This window comes from Limanda limanda, chromosome 13 (assembly GCF_963576545.1).
Source record: "Limanda limanda chromosome 13, fLimLim1.1, whole genome shotgun sequence".
Classification (NCBI taxonomy): domain Eukaryota; kingdom Metazoa; phylum Chordata; class Actinopteri; order Pleuronectiformes; family Pleuronectidae; genus Limanda; species Limanda limanda.
Window position 1 is genome coordinate 13,836,747 of NC_083648.1, and position 23,520 is coordinate 13,860,266.

The 23,520-nt window shown below is 41.7% G+C and overlaps 3 protein-coding genes across 3 annotated transcripts in view; 1 reads left to right on the top strand and 2 right to left on the bottom strand.

The window, feature by feature from the left end:
- Positions 1 to 268: 268 nt before the first annotated feature.
- LOC133018372 (cullin-3-like) lies at positions 269 to 5,739 on the bottom strand. The gene is made up of 15 exons (XM_061084728.1): positions 5,548 to 5,739; positions 5,189 to 5,302; positions 3,738 to 3,898; positions 3,504 to 3,618; positions 3,187 to 3,415; positions 2,910 to 3,055; positions 2,641 to 2,817; positions 2,363 to 2,533; positions 2,138 to 2,245; positions 1,857 to 1,981; positions 1,677 to 1,773; positions 1,433 to 1,567; positions 1,130 to 1,316; positions 511 to 656; positions 269 to 400 (listed from the first exon to the last, which is right to left on the bottom strand). Exons 1-15 carry the CDS (start codon positions 5,737 to 5,739, stop codon positions 269 to 271), a joined length of 2,235 nt encoding a protein of 744 aa, XP_060940711.1.
- A 5,763-nt stretch (positions 5,740 to 11,502) lies between these two features.
- Positions 11,503 to 16,825, bottom strand: LOC133017500 (oocyte zinc finger protein XlCOF20-like). The gene is made up of 5 exons (XM_061083609.1): positions 16,660 to 16,825; positions 14,076 to 14,104; positions 13,032 to 13,766; positions 12,042 to 12,046; positions 11,503 to 11,782 (listed from the first exon to the last, which is right to left on the bottom strand). Exons 1-5 carry the CDS (start codon positions 16,823 to 16,825, stop codon positions 11,503 to 11,505), a joined length of 1,215 nt encoding a protein of 404 aa, XP_060939592.1.
- A 4,541-nt stretch (positions 16,826 to 21,366) lies between these two features.
- LOC133018373 (glypican-5-like) overlaps positions 21,367 to 23,520 on the top strand; it is a 90,456-nt gene continuing 88,302 nt past the window's right edge. Inside the window, exon 1 of the mRNA XM_061084729.1 lies at positions 21,367 to 21,544. Coding sequence (XP_060940712.1) covers positions 21,367 to 21,544 — 178 coding nt within the window. The remainder of the gene's footprint in view (positions 21,545 to 23,520) is intronic.

Genomic DNA, 23,520 nt, shown 5'->3' on the forward strand with positions numbered 1-23,520 from the left:
ACAAGATAATAATCAAACTGAAAACACTCTTTATAAAGAGGCGGAAATACAGTTAGAGGACAAAGCATGACAAAACTTGTGTGTATTTAGCCAAGTGGGGGTCCCTGGAGGTCCTGCTGGCCATGGATGGGGTACCACAGAGCCTGGTACCCTTTGTCAGTCAGTTGTCTCCAGGCCAGTGTGCAAGTCTTATTAAATGTTTAATTTTGATGCCATATGCATCTCAAGGTCGAGGGTGTGGTTTCTCCTCAAAACGACAGTTTTTCTTCTATGCAACATAGGTGTACTCATTACGATCCTCTGGCGTCCTCGTCAAGTATTCTCTTTCTAGGAGTCCTTCTATACGCTTCTTGATAACCACAGGATTGGGGAGAAAACGTGATCGGAGCTGTTGAGTCACCTGAACACACAAAGTTGAAACATGTAAGAATAAGGCAGCGTTTAAACAGGACAAGATGTGAAATCAAGGCTTAACAGACCCAACTTCATACAATCATGTGCATAGCTTACCTCCGCCACCAGGGCATTGTGATGCATCTTCTTCCTGGACTTCATGATTCGGACAATGGCTGCCTCTATCTCATGCTTCCTGTCATTGTCCAATTTCTGCCGTGTCTCTTTCCTTTCGGGGTCTGATTCTCCTTGTTTAGCAGCAACTGAGAAAGTAGAAAACAGAGGAGAGATGAGGATCGAGGAAGAAAGGGGACAAACCTTCAATGTGCTGTTTTATATTAGCAGTCGTAGCAGTTCAATCATACTCCCACGTCCCTGTTACATTTATGAACAGAGGATTTTCTTATCTCTGCATCAATCACTGATATATTACACAAAAGTGTTCTATAATCTAAAGCTATGCTATGAAATAAATGTGCATTTAATACTGTATAAATGCTAGTGAAACTTTAATTATCAAATGCTTATATAATTATCACATGCTCATATTTCTTTAAATGGCAGGATGACCAAACCGACAAAATAGTAATGAGAGAAAGAAATCCACAGTATAAGGTTTCAGATGTCCAGAAATGAAACCCTCAAACCAGAAACACCTTGTGCCACAGACAGTTGTGGACAGTAGCTGAGACTTCAGCTCTCTATAGAATGTGTTGTCCACAATCCTTTTGCCCACCTGTCTGTATTTTGACTCTGTGCAGTTTGGAAGTAAATTGATCATTGACTGTAAACACGTGTCTGTTTTCAATCTCCTTGGACTTTGGCTCCTTGGTGAGAACCCTCTGTGTGGTTTTCCCACAGGCCAGAGACTGCAACGCCCGCACCAGCTCCCGCTCGGGGATATCAGTCTCCTGCTGGATCTCCTACAGACGAGGACAGAAGCAGGGAAAAGGTTGTAAAGAAAGATGGATTTAAACTCTGTCATGTAGAACGACAGAGATGATAGCCAGATAAAGGTGCTTCACTGTGCCCCCCCCACCTCGAAAGTGCACTTTTCCCTGTTGTTGAAGAGCATGAGGATAGTCATCTGGAAGGTGGAAACCTGCAGTATGTGCTTGCGGGTGTTTGAGCCCGTCACCAGGGCGCCTCCCCCACCCACTTCGGAACCATCCTCCTGCAATTGAGGAGGAAAGGAAGGTGAGTTTTGATGAAAGCCAACTAAATATTAATAATAATAATACCAAACAATAGCATTACTGCAGTATTTTGACTTTTGCTTCTACCTTTTTAACAGCTCCGTAGAAGGTTGTGTTGAGGTCTGCCCCGCCCATGTGGTGCTGCAGTTTAAGCTGCCTGCCACTGTGCTTAGCGAGGTAAAACCTGGAAAACAAAGACAGGATCAAATAATATTGAGCCCCCAGTGTGTGTAGTATTAAACATGTGTGAACTTAAAGGAGTATTACCTTCTAAAGATTTCAAATGCGTGTCTAGGACCAGGGGGGATGGTGCATTTTGGGGTTGCAGACTGTGTGGGCCAGTAGCCGGTAGTGAGGACTCTAACGATGAGGTCCACACCACTTAAGGATGCCTGAGAGAGAGAAGGAGGGAGGTTACACACAAAACAACTACAGTTTGCTTTCTGTAACATTCTGTGCTAAGGAGTTAAGACTCAGTTACTTTATTTCAGATCTTCCTCCATAAACATATGATGAAATGTGCAGTGTCATGTTAAAAACTGCCTTACCGACGTGGTTTGTATGTGTTGCCTGAACTCATCCATGGTGATGTTGGAGATGCTCATGTCTCTGAACATTCCTTCAAGTTTTGTGGTGAACTGACAGCCACATTCTGTCTGCGAGAGGTAAAAGACAGAGATCAGTCATTTGAAACTGCCGACAGGGCAATATAATGAGGAGAAGTACAAGTTATGTCCATATAAAGTGTATCTAAAAGCTTCTCATCCTTTTACCTTTAGTTTAGAGATCATGCTCTTCTCTGAGTCGTCCGAGACACTGTTGTTGCTGAGCAGCCTGCGAGACAGGTGCTGCTTATAGTATCTTTCAAACACATCCTTCTCCTGCATGAACCTAAACAACACCATGGCCTTGTCAAGGATGGACTCCACATCCTGTTCTGTTAACTGATCAAAGAAGACAGGGCGGAGAGGGGTTGAGGAACATTCAAGACATGCCTAACAATTACATTTCTTGAAGGGCGTAAAAAAGAAAATCGTTGTAAGTCACATACCCCTCTGACTCCTTTCTTGAGCTTATCGTCGACGAAGAGTGAAAGATACTCTGGGGAGCGAGAATTGAGATTGAGGAAATACTCAAAGTCGCCAGCTATGCTTTGTTTAAAGACTCTGTCATTGTTGAATGACTTGAAGAGGAAATGGTCAAATTGTGACTTCAAGTCTAGCAGGCCCTGGTGAGAAGAAAAATACAGAAAACTGATATGATCTTTGTCATCTGACAATAAAAATGTAATGTTTTGGACTCATTGTTCAATCAACATACCTGTATATAGTCAACAGGGTTATTGCCCTCTCCCTCTTCTGACACCAGAGCTTTGCCTTGCTCCCTCAAGTAAGAGCTCATACACTCACACATTGTTTTCAGGCCGTTTGGTACGCGAGTAAACAGCTTGTACATGCATGCCAGGTCTGAGAGGGATACAGTGGGAAAAGCAATGAGAAACCAGATGAAAATGCAGGAGAAAGGCAACAGGAAGACATTAACAACTTATTTTCATTTTAAAACTAGAATTAAATGCAGAACAAAACCAGGGTTTTACCATCTAGCTTGTCATGCTTGAGCATATGGATGAGGCCCGAGTTTTCCATCTCTACAATTTTCTTCATGTGATTGGAAATTAGCTCCCGTTCCACCACCTTGACAATGCTCTCTTCTGTAGACTTGTCCAAGCAGTGCAGGACTCGCCCAATTTCTTCATTGAGTCTGGCCTCTACCTTCCTTATGTAGATAATGGCATTGTTTTCAGCAAGGAACTTTTCGCTCTCCATCTGAAAAAGCAGATATAGTATGTTGTTTAATTACAAAAGACTCTTAATAGAAACAAAGAGGAGTCACAAAAACCTGCCACAGACTCACCTGGAAGAATTCAGCTGACATATCTAAGAAAGGGCCCTCAAAGTCCTCCGCATACACAAACCTGGCATCCAAGCCCAGAATCATTAGCATCTGGCAGGCAGTTTTGATGTCACCCCTGTAATGAATGAGGGTAAAACCTCCATATTAGCAATCATTAAATATAAAAATAATGTCCCTTACCCTGAGGAATCCTTGAGAGAGCGTATAATTACAAAAAACTTTTGAACTGCATACCTTTCTACAACCTCTCCATTTCTCTCACGTGAGATCATGTCCAGTAATGTCTGTCGCAGGTGGCCTTGAATGCAGCCGTAGCAAGCCAACTGTTGTCTGAATATGATGAGGCCAAGGGTGTACACATTCTTCACATTGTTCTGTTGAACATAGATTCGGTCCTGGGAGATGAGAGAATGGTGCGAAAAGGACATCAGACACTGTATGCATAGAAAGACAGAAGAAAGAAAGACGTACCCTGGCCTGAATCTGACTCAATTACATTCACATAGATGTGTGTATTTATAGAGATTTAGGTAATAGAGTATGAAAATATTTAAGAATAGACAGTTTATTTGGAAGGTATTTATCCATCTTGATTCATGAATTCAAGCTTTGTTTTTTTCATTGTAAAATTGTTTTATTCTATGCAGTGCAAACTACTTTTTATATTGGCTTAATATAAAATGCTTTCATTATAAACTGGACAATCCCACTGACCGGTTGCAAAGCTCTTATTAGATACAAAATACAAAATAAATGACACACAGGTATTTGAATAATTCCCCCAAAACACACACTTACATGCATCCCTTCGAGATGGCATAAATTGTGACGGGGGCATGGGAGATACAATATTTACCATGCCACACCATGTCAAATAGTACCTGGTTCCAAATTACACCTGGTCAATATTCACACAAAAGATGAGAGGAGATTTCTGATTCCTCAAAGTTATTATAAATTACAATAATAAATGATGAGTAATATAAGTCTACTATACAAATAAATAAATGCCTCCTGAGTCTGAAGAGAGGCAACTTTGAGAACAACAAAGTCCCACTTGCTGCATCAGTCTCGCTGTTCACTAGCGGTCAGCAACCTGGTAACAACAGCTGCAGGTTGCAAGTCTGCCCTAGTTAAACAACAGAAAGCCGAACTGTCCGGGGTTAAAGCAGGACAGGAAAAAGGAGACCGTTTAACAAAACAACCCCAGGGGAGCTGGGTCTTCTCCGCAATTACTGGGCCATCGTTTAACCTACACTAGTTTCTATCTCAAAGGCTCACTTACTAAGTTGCACACAACTTCATAAACCCATTGGACTGGTTGTGGGCTAAAGTAATCCACTAGTTCTGCCAGTTTTCCAACTAAACAAATACCTTCAACAACCAAGGCTCATTGTTGGGCCCACAAATTAAACAGCACCTTATATTCAAAGCCCAGAAAACGATGTAGGTGAAGGCTGGTCAAAATGATGACTACTCTTCTACAGCACAGAACTGTGTTTTAACAGAGAAGAGCCCCATACTACACTTACAATGCCACGCAACCCATGAGGGAAACTCCTAATCTGTTCTTTTTGCCAGTAAATTAAAAAAGACTTTGCACTGCAAAGTGGTGGTGGGGACTGTTACTAATCTTTAACTACTATACAGTTTGCTCAGTGATATAAAAGAAGAGGCATACCCACCATGTACATGAGGATGTCTCTGATCATAACCATGGCCGTTTGATGGTCATTCCAGGCCTGATTCAGTGTTTGCAGAAAGTTGTTATTTAAAGAGTTAAGGACATCTCCCCGGACCTGAAAATACAAACACATCAGATCAGGTCAATGGACGACAATGATGATTGTGAGGAACCTAATTGTTAGTAAATGCGATAACCATAGGTCACTCACAGTCAACTTGTGAACTTAATGCTTGATAAAAGAGGTATACACTTAACATCATCAAACTATCCTTTAGGTGCATTGTTTGCCTTCAATGGACAGTGTTCTGTAAATTATCCATAAAAAGAGCAGCATTAGAGAAGAATGTATCTATTTACTGTGTTGATGAGGTGCTCAGTGATGACCCCCCTCAGGCCTGTGTAGAGCTTCTCTCCATGCTTGTGGAGCACCATGATGTAGGCAACCGTGTGCAGCTCCACAAAGGTTAGCCCACAGTTGTTCTTCCTCTGGATCTCCTGGATGGCATTCTTTAGAACGCCCCAGTATTTGTCCACATTCTTGTCGTCCATCGCCTTCTACGAGTGAGCACACAGATGAAGATGTGTTTATCATTTTTTACAACATGCAAGCTAAGTAGATGAGGGCAGTGATGTCAAGGCTGGCAAGAACAAAAATATTTGGGTTGTATGTCCTGGGAAAGCCCAGGACTGTGTACATGTACACAGGCCGGTAGCTGGGATTTAAGCAATACTGAGGTCCAATTTCTGGAGGCTGAAGGGCAGCATCCCCGGAATTCCTGGGGGGATTTCCCCGATCTAAATATTCACAGTTTAAGATGTCTGGAGAGCAACTATTGGATATCAGTAGCTACCATCTGCAGCGATGGTTTCGGTGTCTGTCCTATTTTTTCCCTCTCACCAGGAGCTAATCGGGCCATAAACAAACTGAAGATTGATTTGAAACAATATAAAATATATATTATATGTGATATAAATGATCAAATATGCATCCCCATACTTTTGGTTTCCCTGCTGTTCTCCTTGAGTTTCCATGATGACATTTCCCCATCTGCCCCCCCACACACACAATGTGCTGATGATCAAACAGGGGAGCACATCCTATTTGTGCTTTGTACAAGTTAATTTTAGGCAGTTAAGTCACTCCAGACCTCGTGTCCTCAATGGTAGCTATGGCCATAAATGTTCATGAACTTCTGGAGTTACCTTGGACATGTTAACTATGGCTTCAAGTCTTAGCTCTGTAGCTAACACTTTATGACAGTGTGTCTATAACAGCTTGATTCAAACCACTGCTGTAATAAAACACAGCCCACCACTATCATTGTCCTAATGTTACTCGCAGACTGACTGCAACTTGGCTAACATTTAGGACGCTAACACCCAGGCGTGCTTCCAGCTAGCTACTGTCTGATCGTCTCTAACTGGAGAAGTTTTCCTACATATGCTAACATTAGATAGATAGATTACTTTATTCATACCCGAAGGGAAATTAAGTCGTCATTAGTTCATATCAGCCAATTACTCCAATGTCAAACCAAACATTTTACAAATTTAAACACACTGAACCAGTTAAAATGCTTTGAGTATCACATTTTGTGTCTTGGTGTCTATGGAGCCAGTGAAATACTTACAGGCGAGTCTTGTAACTTCCTTTTGGTGGTGTTGGGCATGGTAAGTCCGGTCGGTTTCTGGTTCCGAAGCTGATTTAAAGACTAAATGAAAGGCAGCTGCTGGTGTTAGCTTTCTGTGCCAGGGAAACTCGGTGAACTCCTCTTTGGGAATTGGGTTGCGTCAGTGAGTGTGCTGTGTTGCTGTCACTTACCCTCTTCAAACTCTTCCCTGTTGCTTTTTTATCAATGTAGAAATTTTGTAGGAGTCGACTGCTACGCGTACAGGTGAAAATCCTACAGGTCAGTTTTTTGGAAGGTGGGCTAGCATCCATTTGCATTTCCATCATCTATATCTTTTTTTTTGCTTGCATGATAGGAAGATCAAAGGTCCTACTGTAGGGTCTACATCAAAGAGTAATTCCGATGTCTGATTAACCTAGAAAAAGCCTTTGTAGAGCCTGCATTACTATTCCACGTTTTCTTTAACCTAGAATGGGCCCTTTATATTTAAATGCTTTATCTTTACATTGGGAGCAGATCCTCTCATGTTTTCTACAGTCATCCTACCATGTTTTTAACAGTGGTCCAAACTGGACAAACAAAAGACCTTTTGAGTTTTTAACTCAAGTCTAAGTAACTGAAGCCTACCACAGGTTCTCTTGTTTGGAAGGGGAGGGTGAGATGAGGGGCATTCAGCTGCAACATGCAACCTCACCACTAGATGTCACTAAATTCTACACACTCAACCATGAAGGACAAATGAACAGAGCTCACCGAGATATGGACTTGTTGCAATGTTAGACGGAGTAAACATGCTAAGTGTTGTACTGTTGTATTGTATGTAAAGACTGCTGAATCAGCATCTGACCTTTTTTGCACTTGGAGAAGCCAAAAAGAATCAGCTTATCATTGGGCCTTCCCATTATTACTTGATCCTGTCTGCTTGGATGCCTCCGTGCACAGTATCTCTAAATGGCCTAGCCATATAGAAAAAAATTAAATAATCAAAACATTTATACCTAACCTTGCCCCCGCTGCTATTGGGTTTGTGGATGAGTGTATTTTCGCTCCTTCGCGTTTCTGTCTCATCTCACCTTGCTAGTAAGTCAATTAATCTATTTAAATTAAATTATAACAAGAGACGAGATTCAAGACAATGTGTTGTCTCCAGGTGTTGTCTCCAGGGTTTTGTCTTCAGGTGTTTCAGTTCTTTCTCAGTGATGCAGATGTTAACGCGTTATAATAAATCTACCGATCGTCTACAAACAGTTCGGTCACAGTCGATCTCAGCTCACTCAGCTTGTCCGTGGTAACTATGGGTACCAATTGTAGTGTTTCCAACATTATTCTCTGCTTCATCTGCTTGACATTTATCTTAAATTTCATTCATTCTGGTCCTAAAAACAAACACAGAAACCCTGTTGAACAGTAAAAAAAGGATTTGACACAGAAATGTTTTATTCCTCCACAAACGTCTTTATTGTCGTGAATCTAAACTTGGAATGTTGAGTAAAGGCCGAATGAGGAAGGAGTAAAAGTAGAAAAAGAAAATCGTTGAAAGTCACATTCCCCTCTGACTCCTTTCTTGAGCTTATCGTCGACGAAGAGTGAAAGATACTCTAGAGAGCGAGAATAGAATTTGAGGAAATACTCAAAGTCGCCAGCTATGGTTTGTTTGAAGAGTCTGTCATTGTTGAATGACTCGAGGAGGAAACGGTCAAATCGTGTCTTCAGGTCTAGCAGGTCCTGGTGAGGAGAAAATTACAGAAAACTGATATGATCTTACCCTAACCCTAACCCATTTGCATTCCCACCATCTATATCTTTTTCTTTGCTTGCGTGATAGGAAATTCAAAGGTCATACTGTAGGGTCTACATCAAAGAGTAATTCCGATGTTGGATTAACCTAGAAAAAGGCTTTGTAGATGCTGCATTACGTTTTCTTTAACCTAGAAATGACTCAGCAGGTTGAATAGCAAACAGGAAAAAGGGAGAGTGATTCATCATTCATTCAGTTACTTATTTCTCCTATCCTGCCGCCACTAAAATATCAATTAATAAACAAGATAAGGGAGAAGGGCAATTAGCACTATGGGGCTGTAGAGTTAGACAGCTCATTGGCTTTCCGTTGACTCTGAGAACATATTGAATGAAGCATTTATGTTTTTTATTAATCCCAGAAAAAGATAAATATTGAAATAAATAAGACAATCAAACCTGATGTGACCACTGATACATAATCCTCAGTTAAACAGACACCACCACTGCTCAGTTTCTTTTCATAGATGTCTTGAAAATAAGATATTTCGTAATTATTGTCATTCTAGAGTTGTGTTGTGCAATAGAAGGGTGACTCGATGTTGGCTAATTATCAATAATCATGGAATATGATTATTGAAACAATAAAGATTATTTATCTAAAAATAATTACATTATTAATTGAAGATGATCAGTAATCAAATAACAATAAAACTATTAATGAGTAAATAAGGAAGTTTAACAATTAAGAATTATTAAATCATTAATTTGAGAATAATAAAGTTTATCAATTAAGAATAATTAAATAATCAATGAAAAACCTAAGAATAATCAATGAATAACAACTATTAATGAAAAACAAGTAATTATCAATTAGAAAGTACAAGCTATCAATTAACAATGTTAAGGTTATCAACCAAGAATAATGAAATAATTAATCAAAACAATAAAATTATCAATTTAAGAATAATACTATCTATATTAATACTCGAAGAGGGCACCACCCTGGTAAACAGGGACCAACAACTTAGTCTATAAATATCAGTCTCATCTGATAAAATTAAATTGATAATCTCAATATTTGATATTAAGGATTATATAATTAACGGTGAAGGCTTGAGTTCGAGCACTGGCTATAGTTATCCAACTGTGTTCACAATATCATGCACAAATAATCACAAGATCCAAATACTTTAAGTATAAAAGAGGATTTATTAAAAAGATATAAAAGTCAATGTTGTTCAAAATGATTCTTCACTTAACACAATCCGCTATACACAATACAGCCACATCACATTCACCACAATATATCACACTGCAATACTTCTGATAAAGCTGTGTTGGTATGTGTATGTGTGTGTGTGAGTATGTGTGTGTGTGTGTGTGTGTGTGTGTCTGTGTGTGGGAGAGAGAGAGGAAGAAGGGGGGTCGATGACTCACGAGTCTTAAGAGGGCCGGCTTAACCCTGGTGGTTGACTACAAAATCGGTGATGTAATAAGCCAGAACTACAACTCAAGATGGCGGAGTCGCCTAAGAAGTTTAGAGTCCTGAATGGAAGCAGGCCTCGATGTGTATTACAGTCGATCGCCGCCGGACCACGTGGCTTAGAATCAGACTGATCAAAGATGGCCGACTTGAACCCACGTGAGACAAAGGCTGAGTGAGAACAAAGGAATTCTTTATCTTAGCTTTAGCCGAATGGCGTCGAGGGCTTAGAGCCAAGATGGTCAAAGATGGCCGACTCAAACACTCGTGAGACAAAGGCTGAGAGAGGAAAAATGGGGTTCTTTGTCTTTGTTTAGCTCTAGAGCCGAACGGCGTCGAGGTGCGTTCAGTGGCCCTGGGTATCAGAATGGCTATGTATAAGGTGACTGTGTGTGTGTGTGTGTTTGAGGATGTGTGTGTCGGCGGATGTGAAAGAACAACAGAGAGAGAGAGAGAGAGAGAGAGAGAACAAGCAGTAACACAGATCGGAGATGATCTTAAAAACGCCGTCAGAGGCGATCTCACAGTGAAACCGGCAAACTCAGTGAGGCCGACCTGAAGGGAGCCGAATCAAACCGGAAGCGCCGGGTCGTCACCGCGCGCTTTTCACAATAAGATCGACACGGCGGTCTTTCTATCAATTTACACTCAAATAAGACACACTAAGTGTTACGCCCCCTGGTGGCTCGTAGCTGGACATAACATAAATGCAACAGGTCTGAATAAGTGAGGGTGCAATCACACAAAACACAAGACCAGATATAAGATAAAGACAGTATTTATTTAGACAAAGCAACACAGGGATCAACAAGGACTAACAGTGGCACCAAAGAAAAAGAACACAAAGAAATCCCCCCCCCCTTTACAGGTGCTTAGCACCCAAAAGTACAGCGGGTGGTGCTCACTCTAACCTGAGGTATTAACAAACAGTAAACCTACGTGAGTGTGATATGTAAACCCCGGAGTATCTTACCTATCCTTGTAGTCCCTGTGCGCACAACAAACAAAGTAAACAAAGACAAAAGACAAAACAAAAGTAGGCTGCTACAACTTAAACTACTGGTAAAAACTCACTCAAGACACCAGCAAACATCAGGACCAAACAAAACAATCAGCGCTCTGACACAGCTCACCACAAAAGCCTCCTCTCGCCAACAAAACAAACACAGGACTATTTAAAGGGGAAGGGTTGACGAGAGATCTGTCACAGGTGGGGTGATTGGAAGATTGGATGCAGGTGAGATGAGCGGCCATAATACTTCTTCTTCTGGCCACTTCACGGGCACGTCCTGCCCGAGAGCTCCCCCTTCCAGTCACTGGAGGCATCACCAGTCTATAAGGACTTGGGAACAAAACAACAACACAAGACAGAACACAACACATGTATACATACAGGACATACAGAACACTGTCCGTAACACTAAGTATAAAACTAAACTATGCCCAGACATATGTCTCTTACTTCGTGTTGCTTCGCGGGGTTTCGTGCACGACCGTGGTAGCGCGAATCCCGGAAGGAGGAAGTGGATGGTTTCCTGGCCTCGGAGCGATGATCACGGAGCCGCGGAGGCGGCGGTGAGATGACGCCGGGCCGAAACGGAGAGGATGCTTTTCGTTCTCCTTGGCAAAGTCTGTGCCCGTCTGCAGGAAGGGACACCCGTGTCCGGATTGTCCGTAGATGGCGGGGGAAATGTCTCTGAGCTCGGCCCGCGAGTGAGGGGATTCTCTGCCGCGCTCTCTTCAAAATAAAAGCAACTTTAAAAAAGAAGCTTATTCAAAATAAAAGCTTTGAGGAAAAATAAGGAAAAATAAGCTTACGATGTACTAAAGAAGAATAAGTTAAGCTTAAACTGGATTAGAAAAAGGTAGCTTTAGACTAAAAGTGAACTACAAAAAGATAAGTTTTAGAAGTAAGACTTAAGAAAGGTCAAACAGCTGCAAGATGTGTTTCCTTTGTGTTCTCTACACTAAGAACTAAACTGAGATGCTAGCTCTACTGTATCTGGAACCGGAAAGAAAGATTTTAGATGAGTCTGAAGTTAAATAGTATCTGTGAACTGGCTCCCCCCCTCTGGCGGGGCTAAAGGTCTCAGGCCAATAGGGGGGTCAGAGATCAAATCTGAGGCGCGGCTAGAGACACAGCAGGGGTCACTGTAGTTTGGGGGAGCTCAAACTTTTCCCTCCAGAATACTGTAACATGGATTGGAATGTCACACAAGGCCTCAGGTCTGTGGCCTCTTTGTCCCTGGTAGGCCCAACAGTTGCAACTATAAATTAAGGGAACAAATTGTTTCATCAACAAAGACACTGGAAAAGGAACACTGTGCTGAGCTTTACTCTTCTTGAAGCTGTGCCTAACAAAACACACTAGATGGCACCACGTAAATACTTATTTCAAACTTTTGTGAACAGAAAATCGAAAACATCTATCATTACCAGAAAAACAAAAAAGTCTCAAGGGGCATTATGAAAAACACAACAGGAAGCCCGCCATTTTGCATTTAGTAGCCATTATCTTTTTATTAGACTTTTATACTTGGAAACACATTCGATTCTTAAAGGAGAACACACAATGTCATTGAATCTCACGAACCAATAAAGCATTGTTTTAAACAAACATATTTAATCATATGAACTAGTTCAAAACACACATTCATTCTGTGCAAGGAACGAACTTTAACCTTAAAATGACATGAAGGACATTATGAAAAATAGATACATTATGTAGAAATCAGCAGAAACATATATAAACACAAATCTTTCGTGGTATTCAATGCGTTATATTTTCTGGGTACATAAAAACTGTTAATAGTCTATTTAAAACATTGAACTATGAATATGTTTAATATGAATAACTGCTGATAAATCCTAATAAATCTTTTGTTGCAAAGGTTGCAACTGAATCACTTCTCTCCTTTATGAATCCTCACATGTCTCTTACAATAGGACTGACTCTTAAATCTTTTACCACACTCAGAGCAGCTAAACGGTTTCTCTCCAGTATGACTCCTCATATGTGTATTTCGATTGCACCTATGGCTAAATATTTTACCACACTCAGAGCAACTAAACGGTTTCTCTCCAGTATGAATCCTCATATGTGTATTTAGATGGCTCCTTTGGCTAAATCTTTTATCACACTGGGCGCAACTAAACAGTTTCTCTCCTGTATGGCTCGTCATATGTCTATTTAGACGGCACCTATGGCTAAATGTTTTACCACACACAGTGCAACTAAACGGTTTCTCTCCTGTATGATTCCTCAAATGTCTATTTAGATTGCCCCTTTGGTTAAAACTTTCACCACACTCAGAGCATCTAAACGGGTTCTCTCCTGTATGACTCCTCATATGTGAAATTAGGTTGAACCTATGGTTAAATCTTTGACCACACTCAGAGCAACTAAATGCTTTCTCTCCTGTATGAATCCTCATATGTCTATTTAGACTGCCCCTTTGGTTAAATATTTTACCACACTCAGAGCAACTAAACGGTTTATCTCCTGTATGAAGCCTCATATGTATATTTAGATGGCCCCTATGGTTAAATATTTTACCACACTCAGAGCATGTTAACGATTTTTTTTCTGTCTTACATCCCATATCACTAAGAGGCTGTTTGTTATTTCTAGTATTTAAAGCAGTCTGAGGTTCCTTGGTCTCCCTCCAATCATCCTCACTGTCTTCAGTCTCAGAAGAGTCTTCAGTCTTGTCCTCAGTATCTTGTTGTAAACGTCCATCAGGACCTGAGTTCCTGGCTGGTTCTGGTCCTCCACAGACCGCTCTGTTCTCCTTCGTCTCACTCGAATGAAGCTTTGACGATTTAAGTTTCTCTTCATCTTCTACACTATTCACAGAGAAAGGAGTCAATGTGAACTTGATATCAGCCTCCTCCAGTCCTTGAAGCTGCTGTCCATCTTTAGTGGTCCACGGTTCCTCCTGTTCCTCTTTAATGTTGGGGGGCTCTGGGTCTTCCTGGTCCACAAGGGAGCTCCACTGCTGCTGCTCAGGGGGAACCTGTTCTTTGTTCACCATTGGTTGCTGGACGTCTGCAGGACACACTGAAACACAAATACACAGGTTTATCATATTAGAGTTTCCTGAAGTGTTCTGAAAAACTTGTGTTGTTTCGTTTAATGATGACTGTTGTGATTTTTTATCGATCACATTCGGGAAGGAGAGATGTTGAGGTCGTTTACAGTTGGTGTTGAGTGCCTTGAGTGACACCCTGATATCTATGGGAACCCATTTGTTCATCCCTCTAAACATCTTAGTGGTTTCTTCTATCTATCATTGCCCAAATGTAAAAATTGCTATCACAGCTGCTTTCAGACAAGACCTGTGGATAAAACTCAGAGAGATGTGTCCAGACTTTCTGTTTCAGACATGAGCAACACAGCAGCAGATTTTCTGCACAGACTCGTTCACAACAGCATCAAATCCTCCTCATTATTCAGGTGAGAGGTGGAGCAGCCGGACAGAGACAGGAAGTGACGTATTAACTCCGCTGCACGAGCGGATGCTAGCTAACGTTAGCCTGTTAGCGGTTCCTCTAGAGCAGACCTGGACCTGTACATTTGGCTGTCCTTGACCAGCCTGCGTGAGGTCAACGGAATATTAGGAATCACACGTAAATAAGTACAACTACATTTCTTTTATTTTGAAGGTGCCTTTTTAAAAAAAATTTACCTGACGTACATCCTGAATGCCCGCGAGCTGATGATTTTACCAAGCTCTCCACATCCAGGGATGGAACTGTCAAGACCAGCTTTGTGATATCCCGCAAAATTGCAAAAAGGGGTAAGCCATTCTGTGATGGGGACGTCATCAAGGAGTGTTTGGTGGACTCTGCTGCACTAATATGCCCTGAGAAGAAAGAGGCATTTGAGAATGTGTTCCTCTCCAGACGAGCCGTAACAAGAAGGATGGAAATCGCGGGAAATCTCGAGCTTCGGCTGGAACAGAAAGTAGTATACTTTGATTTTCTCTCCTTGGCTCTATATGAGAGCTCTGTTGTCTGCGACACAGCCCAGTGACTCATCTTTGTAGGTGGGATGACGAAAGACTTTGTGATTACGGAGGAGCTGGCAGCAATGCGGTCAATAAAAGGGACGACGACTGGGAGTTATTTGTTAACGAGGGTAACTGCATGCTCAGACAAGCTGGGGCTCAAATGGGACAAACTGGCAGGTGTTACAGCCGATGGTTGTCCAAATCTGACAGGGAAACATGTTGGACTTTTGAAGCAGATGCAAGATAAAGTGAGGGAAATTAACCCAGAAATTAAATTGCTATTTTTGCATTGTATTATAGATCAGGACGTGTGGTGTAAGTCAGTGCTAAAAATTACTCATGTTACTGATGTTGTAACTAAATTAGTTAACTTTATCAGGGCAAGAGCATTGAATCACAGACAGTTTGTTGCACTTTGGGAGAGCATGAGACTGAACATGGTGACATAGGCTACCACACAGCTGTCAGACGGCTCAGTCTGGACAAAGTGCTTAAAAGAGTATGGGACCTGAGATCAGAGATTCTGTGAAAAGAAAGGCAAGGACATCCAAGAGCTCTCAGATGCAGACTGGATGGCAGATCTTGCATTTGCTGTTGATGTCACTGCATTAATCAATAAGCTAAATACCAAACTGCAAGGCAAGGGCCTATTTGCATATGACATGTACAGCCTGGTGAAGGCTTTCATGAGAAATGTGCAGTTTCTTTCAAGCCAGTTGGAGGGTAACATTCTCAACCACATGCCAACACTGAAAGAAGTCACACCATCAGTTGATCACCTCCGCAGGTACTCATCCATGTCAGGGGCACTGCATGGTGAGTTTTCAAGAAGATTTCAAGACTTCAAAACAGTTGAAAGTGAAATGCACGTGATTTCTTCTCCCCTACGTGCAGTGTGGATAATGCACCCAGTGATGTTCAGCTCGAACTCATTGACCTGCAGTCTGATACACTACTGACAGAGCACTTTAAGTCAGTAACACTGCTGGAATTTGATCCTTCTCTCAAAGAGGAGAACTTTCCATACATGAGGAGACATGCTCAGAAGATGTTGGTTCTCTTTGGATCAACTTATATATGTGTGAACAAACATTTTCTGTGACGAAGTTTAACAAATCCTAATACAGATCCTCTCTCACTGATGATCACCTGTCAGCTGTCCTTCGCATATCCACCTCAGATAATCAACCTGACTTCAGTGCACTTGTTCATGCCCAAAACAGACTAGATTTCTCTCACTGAACAAGATAAAAAAAACAGAAAACCAGCAAATGGGGTGTTTAGACTATATGCAAATAGTAATACCACTTTGTATAAAGTTGATTGAAAACGGATCTTTGACAAAAACTGACCAAAAAACGTGCATATTTTATTCACAACTGTTATTGTAAATGTTGATTAAAGTGTGATATAATGTTGGCGCTATAACTTTTGCCCTCACCTTTTCATTGCCTAATCATAACATCTCTTACCAGTAGAAGCTTATCAAATTAATATGAGTAGAATTGAGTTCAGCCTATTGGTCCGGCCCTCCACAACTGTCCACGTTTCTCATGTGGCCCCTTGGTTAAATGAATTGCCCACCCCGGCTCTAGGGACTGACCTGCTGTGTGCAGCCGGACTATGGGCTCCATCACGGCATCGATCAGCCTCCTCTGGCGGCGGATCTTCCGCTCGGACTGCTCCACTCGGTCCTCGTACCCAGCTACGGTTTCCTCAAGCCCAGCAAGGATCTCTTCCTCTGCCGCCGCAAGCCGCTCGGTGAGCATCGCTCGCAGCTCCGGGACTCCAGCCTTTCCTCCTCCTCCTTTCTCCACCTGCAGCAGGAAGTCTTCAGCGGCTGCGCGGATTCGCTCATGTACCGACACCCGCAGCAGCTGCACGGCGGACATGTTCCTCCTCTCTGCGCACATCGAGGCTCTGAGCGAGCAAAGAGAGCCAGCGGCAGGAAACCAGAGACTCGGAGCTCCGAGCCAGCAGCGACCCCTGCTGGACTGGAGGACGAAGAGGAAACGAAAGTTCTAATACTGCACATTAGAAATACTCTGTTACAAGTACTTGTTAAACAAGTACTAAATTATAAGCAACAAAATAAACTTTACCAATGGTGGAAGAAGACTTCGGATCATTCACTGAGGTAAAAGTACTAGGACAGTGAAGTAGAAATACTCAATAATTAAATTAAACAAATGCCTACAGTAAAAACAAAAATAAACTAAGAAATGCACATGCATAGTTCCATAGAGCCCATGATGGTAACAGTCCTCTAATGGAATAGTTTGATCTAAAATAAATTACTTTCAGTTATCAAACGTGTGTCCATTGATTATTAATTGACTTATGTTTCAGCCCTATGTGAAATTAGGCTGTAAATAAAAGCAATGGGACACACAAACAAGTATAGAGTAGACCAGGGATACTTAGGGCTTCGATGCTATAAAAACAGGGTGAAAGGTCATGATAGACTTGGTTGGTCAATCACATGTAGAATAGAATAGATTCAAATCCTTTTATTGTCATTGCACAGTGTACAACGACATTTAGCAGCAATCCTCAAGTTGCAATATATACATAACAAAAACCAATAAAATATAATTAGATCAAAAAAATAATAATAACTAGGACTGCAAAGCAGCACTGGGCGGGCTCGAGCACATGCATTTTGAAGTGTTGCATGCGTTTTGCCTGAAAAATGACAACATCGTCTCCTTTGGCGAAGGATGAACCTTCGCTTACCTCAATGTTTACAAGGTTTGAGGAAATGTCACAATTCTGAGAGAGAGAGAGAGACGTCACCTTTGAGAGACATGAAGATTTCTTTGATCTTTGACCACTGACACTGTCACTGCAGGAGTGGAGTTGTCTGTTTATGGCTCAGCATCAAAGGATTCATGGTCCATGTATGTCCGCGTTACAGAACACCGTGTTTTACTGGCATGTAATCAAACTTTGACGCCACGCCACGGTCACACCCTGTGACGAAAAATCGATCTTTGAATAACTTTGTATCTCCATCTTGTTGTGATGACACTCATCTAAATTTGAAGTTGATCTGATGAAAGCCCTGGTAAAAGTACCTCATAGTAAAAATTTGGAATATGGCCAAAATGGCAACTAAATGCAAAATAGCATGCTTCCGGTTGTGTTTCCAATTGCACCTGAGACGTTTTTGTTTGTCTGGTCATGATACACCTGTGTATCGATTTTTGTGAAGATCGGTCAATGTGAACACGTTTCGGGCATTTGAGCATGATAAAGCCCTCAAAAAGCCAATTAATTTGCCTAAATAATAATAATCCTAACAATTTCAATAGGGCCTCACCTGTCAGTGGCTGTCAGTGCTCGGGCCCTTATAATGACTGAGGAAATATTAACACATAGAGCTGTTCAGGCTTGGACTCTGATCATGAGACAGAAGTTTGGTGGTGATAGGACAATGCACAGTGGAGTTATGACAACATCGTCTCCTTTGTCAAAGGATGAACCTTCGCCGAACCTCAATGTCTCAATTCTGAGAGAGTGACAGACATCACCTTTGTAAGACATAAAGTTTCCTTTAATCTTTGGTTCGTAAGCCCTATAATCTTCTCCCCCACAAAGCAATTTGAGTAAAACAAAAGTATCGTCATGGGGATGTTTCTGCTTTAAACAAAGCCTCTGTGGCACCAAACGCTCTCAAGCGCACACTGTACCTGCACTTACAAACATTTTGTGCTACAGCAGACACCATCATAAACTGAACTCAACTAAAACTGTATAAATTAATGACTCAAGAAACAAAACAAAAACCGGCAAGTTTGGTGGTGATAGGACAATGCACAGTGGAGTTATGACAACATCTTCTCCTTTGGTGAAGGATGAACCTTCGCCGTAACTCAATGTTTACACAGTTTGAGGAAATGTCACAATTCTGAGAAAGAGAGAGAGAGAGACGTCATCTTTGCAAGACTAGAGATTCCTTTGATCTTTGACCACTGACACTGTCACTGCAGGAGTGAAAGTTGTTTGTTACGGCTCAGCATCAAAGGATTCATGGTCCATGTATGTCCGATACAGAACATCGTGTTTTAATGGCGTGTAATCAAACTTTGACGCCACGCCACGGTATGACGAAAAATCGTTCTTTGAGTTAGTTTGTATCTCCATCTTCTTGTGATGACACTCATCTCAATTTGAGGTTGATCTGATGTAAGCCCTTGTACATGTACCTCAAAGTAAAAATGTGGAATATGGCCAAAATGGCCACTAAATGCAAAATAGCAGGCTTCCTGTTGTGTTTTTCAAACTGCACCCATAGACTTTTTTGTTTGTCTGGACACATGTGTATTGATTTTTGTGAAGATCGTTCAATTTGAACACGTTCCGGAGGTCTCGTGGGGGGCCGTTGAGCCATTTTGCCACGCCCATTGAAAATGCCTCCAGACCCTGTACATTTTCACCACTTTCAAATTTTCTCCAAATTTTGGTACGAATTTGGGCATGTTAAAGCCGTCAAAAAGCCAATTCATTTGCCTGAAAAAGAATCCTTACAATTTCAATAGGGCTCACCTTGTCCCACTCTGTCCGGTGCTATAAATCATACTCCACATTTATTTCTGCCCTGAGCTATTATAGGATTCTGGCACTGGCCTGATGTGGAAGTTTGGATGACTGAAGATATGTGGTGAATAAAGTTTGGTGACGATGTAGATACCAGGTGAGACACATTACAGATCATATTATTTGTGGAATTTGTCTCTTTCTTTCAATAAAAATCCAACACCAGGATTTCCACCTGAGACATGTGTTCTTTTAATTTGCCAATGGAAGCTTTGTTCCTTTATTCCAAAAGGCTGCAAAAACCTTCAGCTTTCTCATCCTGCTGGAAGAAAACATGGCTTAGCTTTTGAATCTCCAGCAACTTTAGCAGAAAGTTGAGAATATAATATCCCTTAAACGACAAGGCAGTCACAGCCCTCTCTGATTAATCCGGTATGTCTCAACCTCCGTACTATATAGCATGTCATTTACAGATTGTTGAGGTATACGGTCTCATAAGAGAAAGCCTTGATCTTTGCTTTCCCCAAGGGACAATTTGTTATGAACAGGTGACAACAAATAAAAAAAATGTATTTATGTAACACGGAAATATACATGTACATAACAGGCCTTATGTCAGGATCACACAAAAGTTCACATAAAGCGTTCAAGTGTATTGCATATGTGAATAGCATTGCATTAATAACACATTCCTCTCATCATTGATTGAAAATACTTTCAGTAGCTTCAACAGTTGATTCCTCTCTTAAGGTTAAAAATAAAGAAACGTTGGTTTTGTTCAGATGGCCTTGAGAAATGGACAGCAGAACCAACCCTGCCAATCTATTACACCAAGACGTAAACTTGCTCCAACCTGAAACTAAACAGCAAATTTGAAGTAGATAGAACAATTCTGTGCTAAACCAGTTGTCATTTGATGGCTGCTGTACTACAACTGTTTGGCCAGGAGAAGGCAGTATTTAACCAAATAAAATGTATGCGGAGCACCATTAACTCCACAGTTTTTATTTTTTGTGTCTAGGGGAGATAGAAATATATTGGCCTATTAGTTTAATCATAATCCCAAATCCTGATTATACGAGTGCGCGCTCACTAATAATTAATACATTCTCGTATACTTTTAAAAATTGTCTCTGTCTCTTAGCAGTGACTATCTGCTGGATTTTTATAAAAAATGGTAATTTGAGGGTGTCAGACACCAGTAAAAATAACAACATAGGTTAAGTTAAGGCTTTGATTTAATGAAATATGACTTTAATTAGATTATCAGAGGTTAAGTCTTTTTTATAAAAGGGACACTGCAAAACTTCCACTTGTGATGCAAATTCTATTTGTGAAACATATAAAGAAGCATTTCCAGTGGTTTGATAAAACCAGGAGAAATGGTTAATTTGTATAGATTTAAAATGTTGAGAGTGAGATTTAGTTGGGGGCACTGGGCTGAAGTAAACAGAGAGGGAGGGGTGTGCGCGCAGGGCTTTGGAGACAGACGCGCAGTGAGTCGACCACTGCAAAGTGTTGCGCGCGGGACGGGACTGGCTCGGGTCCACACCACCCTTCATCTGTCCAAGAGAAGACCCCAAACCTCCAGTGAGACGTGCACACTCTCAGCCCAACCAATAATGTGAGAATCAGACGGAAAGCAGATGCGTAAACTCACGGTCGCTTCATTGTCCTCCAGTGCCGTCCACACTCAACACACTGTCCCGCAGTTTGCAGCCAGGCTACAGTAGAGGCTCTCCACGCGGATCACCTGGTGGGAGATGCGGCAATGTCCCGAGGAATGTGCCCACGCGTGAACTCTTGCGGATCCGTTTGGATTTTGTCTGCGCTCCTATTTGCCGTGAATGTGATCGACGTGGATGCGTACAGCTGCCATGAGGTGCGGACCGCGTTCCAGCTGCGGCAGGTCGGGCCGCTGCACCGCGTCCCGGAGACACCTGGCACAGGTGAGACCGTGCGTGTGGCTGAGGCGCTCTCCAGACGCAGAGGCTATAAGCACTTCGCTTTAACTGCTGCACCCACTGTCTTTTTTCACCAGTGACCATTTGCAAACGTTCCAGCAATGTGTTAAATCACGTTATGACTAGCTCTTATTATCAGACTGAACTTTAATGCATATCCAGTGCGTTCAGTTCTCCTTACCCAAAGCGCATGTGGACCGGTGCGCACTGTGCGTGGTGTCCTAGAAGATAAATCATATCCCTTCATGTGACTGGAGCAAGAAACTGAATATCAGAGCGACACAACAGACGTTGCTGTTTTAACTTTGTTTCTCTTGTAATACAAGTCATGCAAGTTGAAAAGACACTAGGATTTTGTGCATATCTGTCTGATGTTGTGTATTGGAATGTTAGTGGTTATAATGTGTAAATATGTGTATCAAATAATTGTATGTGAAGTGTGTCTTACTATGTTTCTTATTTGTTTTTCTCCCCCAAAACATGCCTCTATAAATGAGTATGTAATATTGCACATTTAAATCAGCCAATGTGCATCTCCCATCTGATCTGTTGGGTTTAAAGCATCAGAGCCTGCAGATTTTCTCCGCTGTTTTGCAGCTTCACATACCACCCAGCTGCTTATCATATGTGAGCTGTTTGGAGAGATTAAACAATTATTTTGCAAATTTCTTTTGGCAGTGAAGCGGTCCAGCACATTCACAAGCCGCTGAGACAGGGGTTTAGAGCGAGAGCAAGTCTGGTGTGACTCAGGGCTCCCATATGGTTTAATCTGTGTGGATAAAGAGGCTACAGTACGTGTCCAGAATTTGGGGGAGTGATTGATTTGCAATCTGCAGATTGATTTGACCACCAACTCTTTTTGGCCCTGTGTCTCTAGATACTTGGGGCAGCGAGCCCTCCTACATGTTCTCTGGGCCGCAGCATTTTGCAATTGTTGAGACTCTCACAGAAGGGCAGAGTCTTTTGGCTAATCTGCCGTCATGGCTCTACAGATTTTCCCTGTCTTTACTCAGATTTTTGTCAAAATGATGCTTGAAAGCAGTTTCAAATGGCTGGAAGGTTTTGTGGTATGTTGTTTCTTTTTGCACTCTGAGGAAAAGTTATAAGGATAAACACTGGTGCCAAATCTGTTTTGGAGGTAAAACACATTTTGAGCGGCTTTAGGCTTTGGTTCAACTATTCTAGCTTTGCTTGAAAGTTTTTCTGCGAGCAAGACACTTCAGTTTTAACTCATTGTCATGTTTCTTCTCTGTGGATTTCAGTTTACATATACAGTGTATTTGAACTAAACAAACAAGGCTATTTAGTGTACATCATTATATTTGTACTCATATGTACTAAACTCTTTTAATAGTGACTTTTTAATTTTCATTTATTGCGAAAGCTTTTGATCTTGGGGGTGTCTAAGAGGGATTTTCCTTGTGAATACCTAAATACTAGTAGATATGCAATGTACAACTATCCTTACCACCACAGACCACAATCCTGAGTGTCATATGCAGGTCGGCGGCAGCTTGAGTATCACCAGTCTGCGTCTGCATGGGAGGAGAAGAGCAATAGCTGGGTGGGAAACATACCTAGAGGTGCATCCAAACCACTTGATATGTTTGTTTAGCAGCATGTCACTACTAGCAACAGAGGATGTCAGGTTCATTACAAGCAGTAGTTTAGAGTCGGCTCTTAAAGACAACGGAGGGACCTTGGTCTTATGAGGATGTCAGCAGTCTGGAGCAAGGCTTGCGTGACAAGCGAGTCAGCAATGCGTTGGCAGAAGCTACATATGAGTGTCTCAGTCTGCGATCGCAGCTGTTAATGAGCATGTTAGCTAACAGTGAGCAGAGAGAAGCAGATGAGACACGACAGTCTTTTCCTTTAACGAATTTGCTCTCCCCACCTTTAACCTCCCATTCATGAGACATACCATCCCCCTATAACAGTTTTGGAAAATTATGCGAACATAA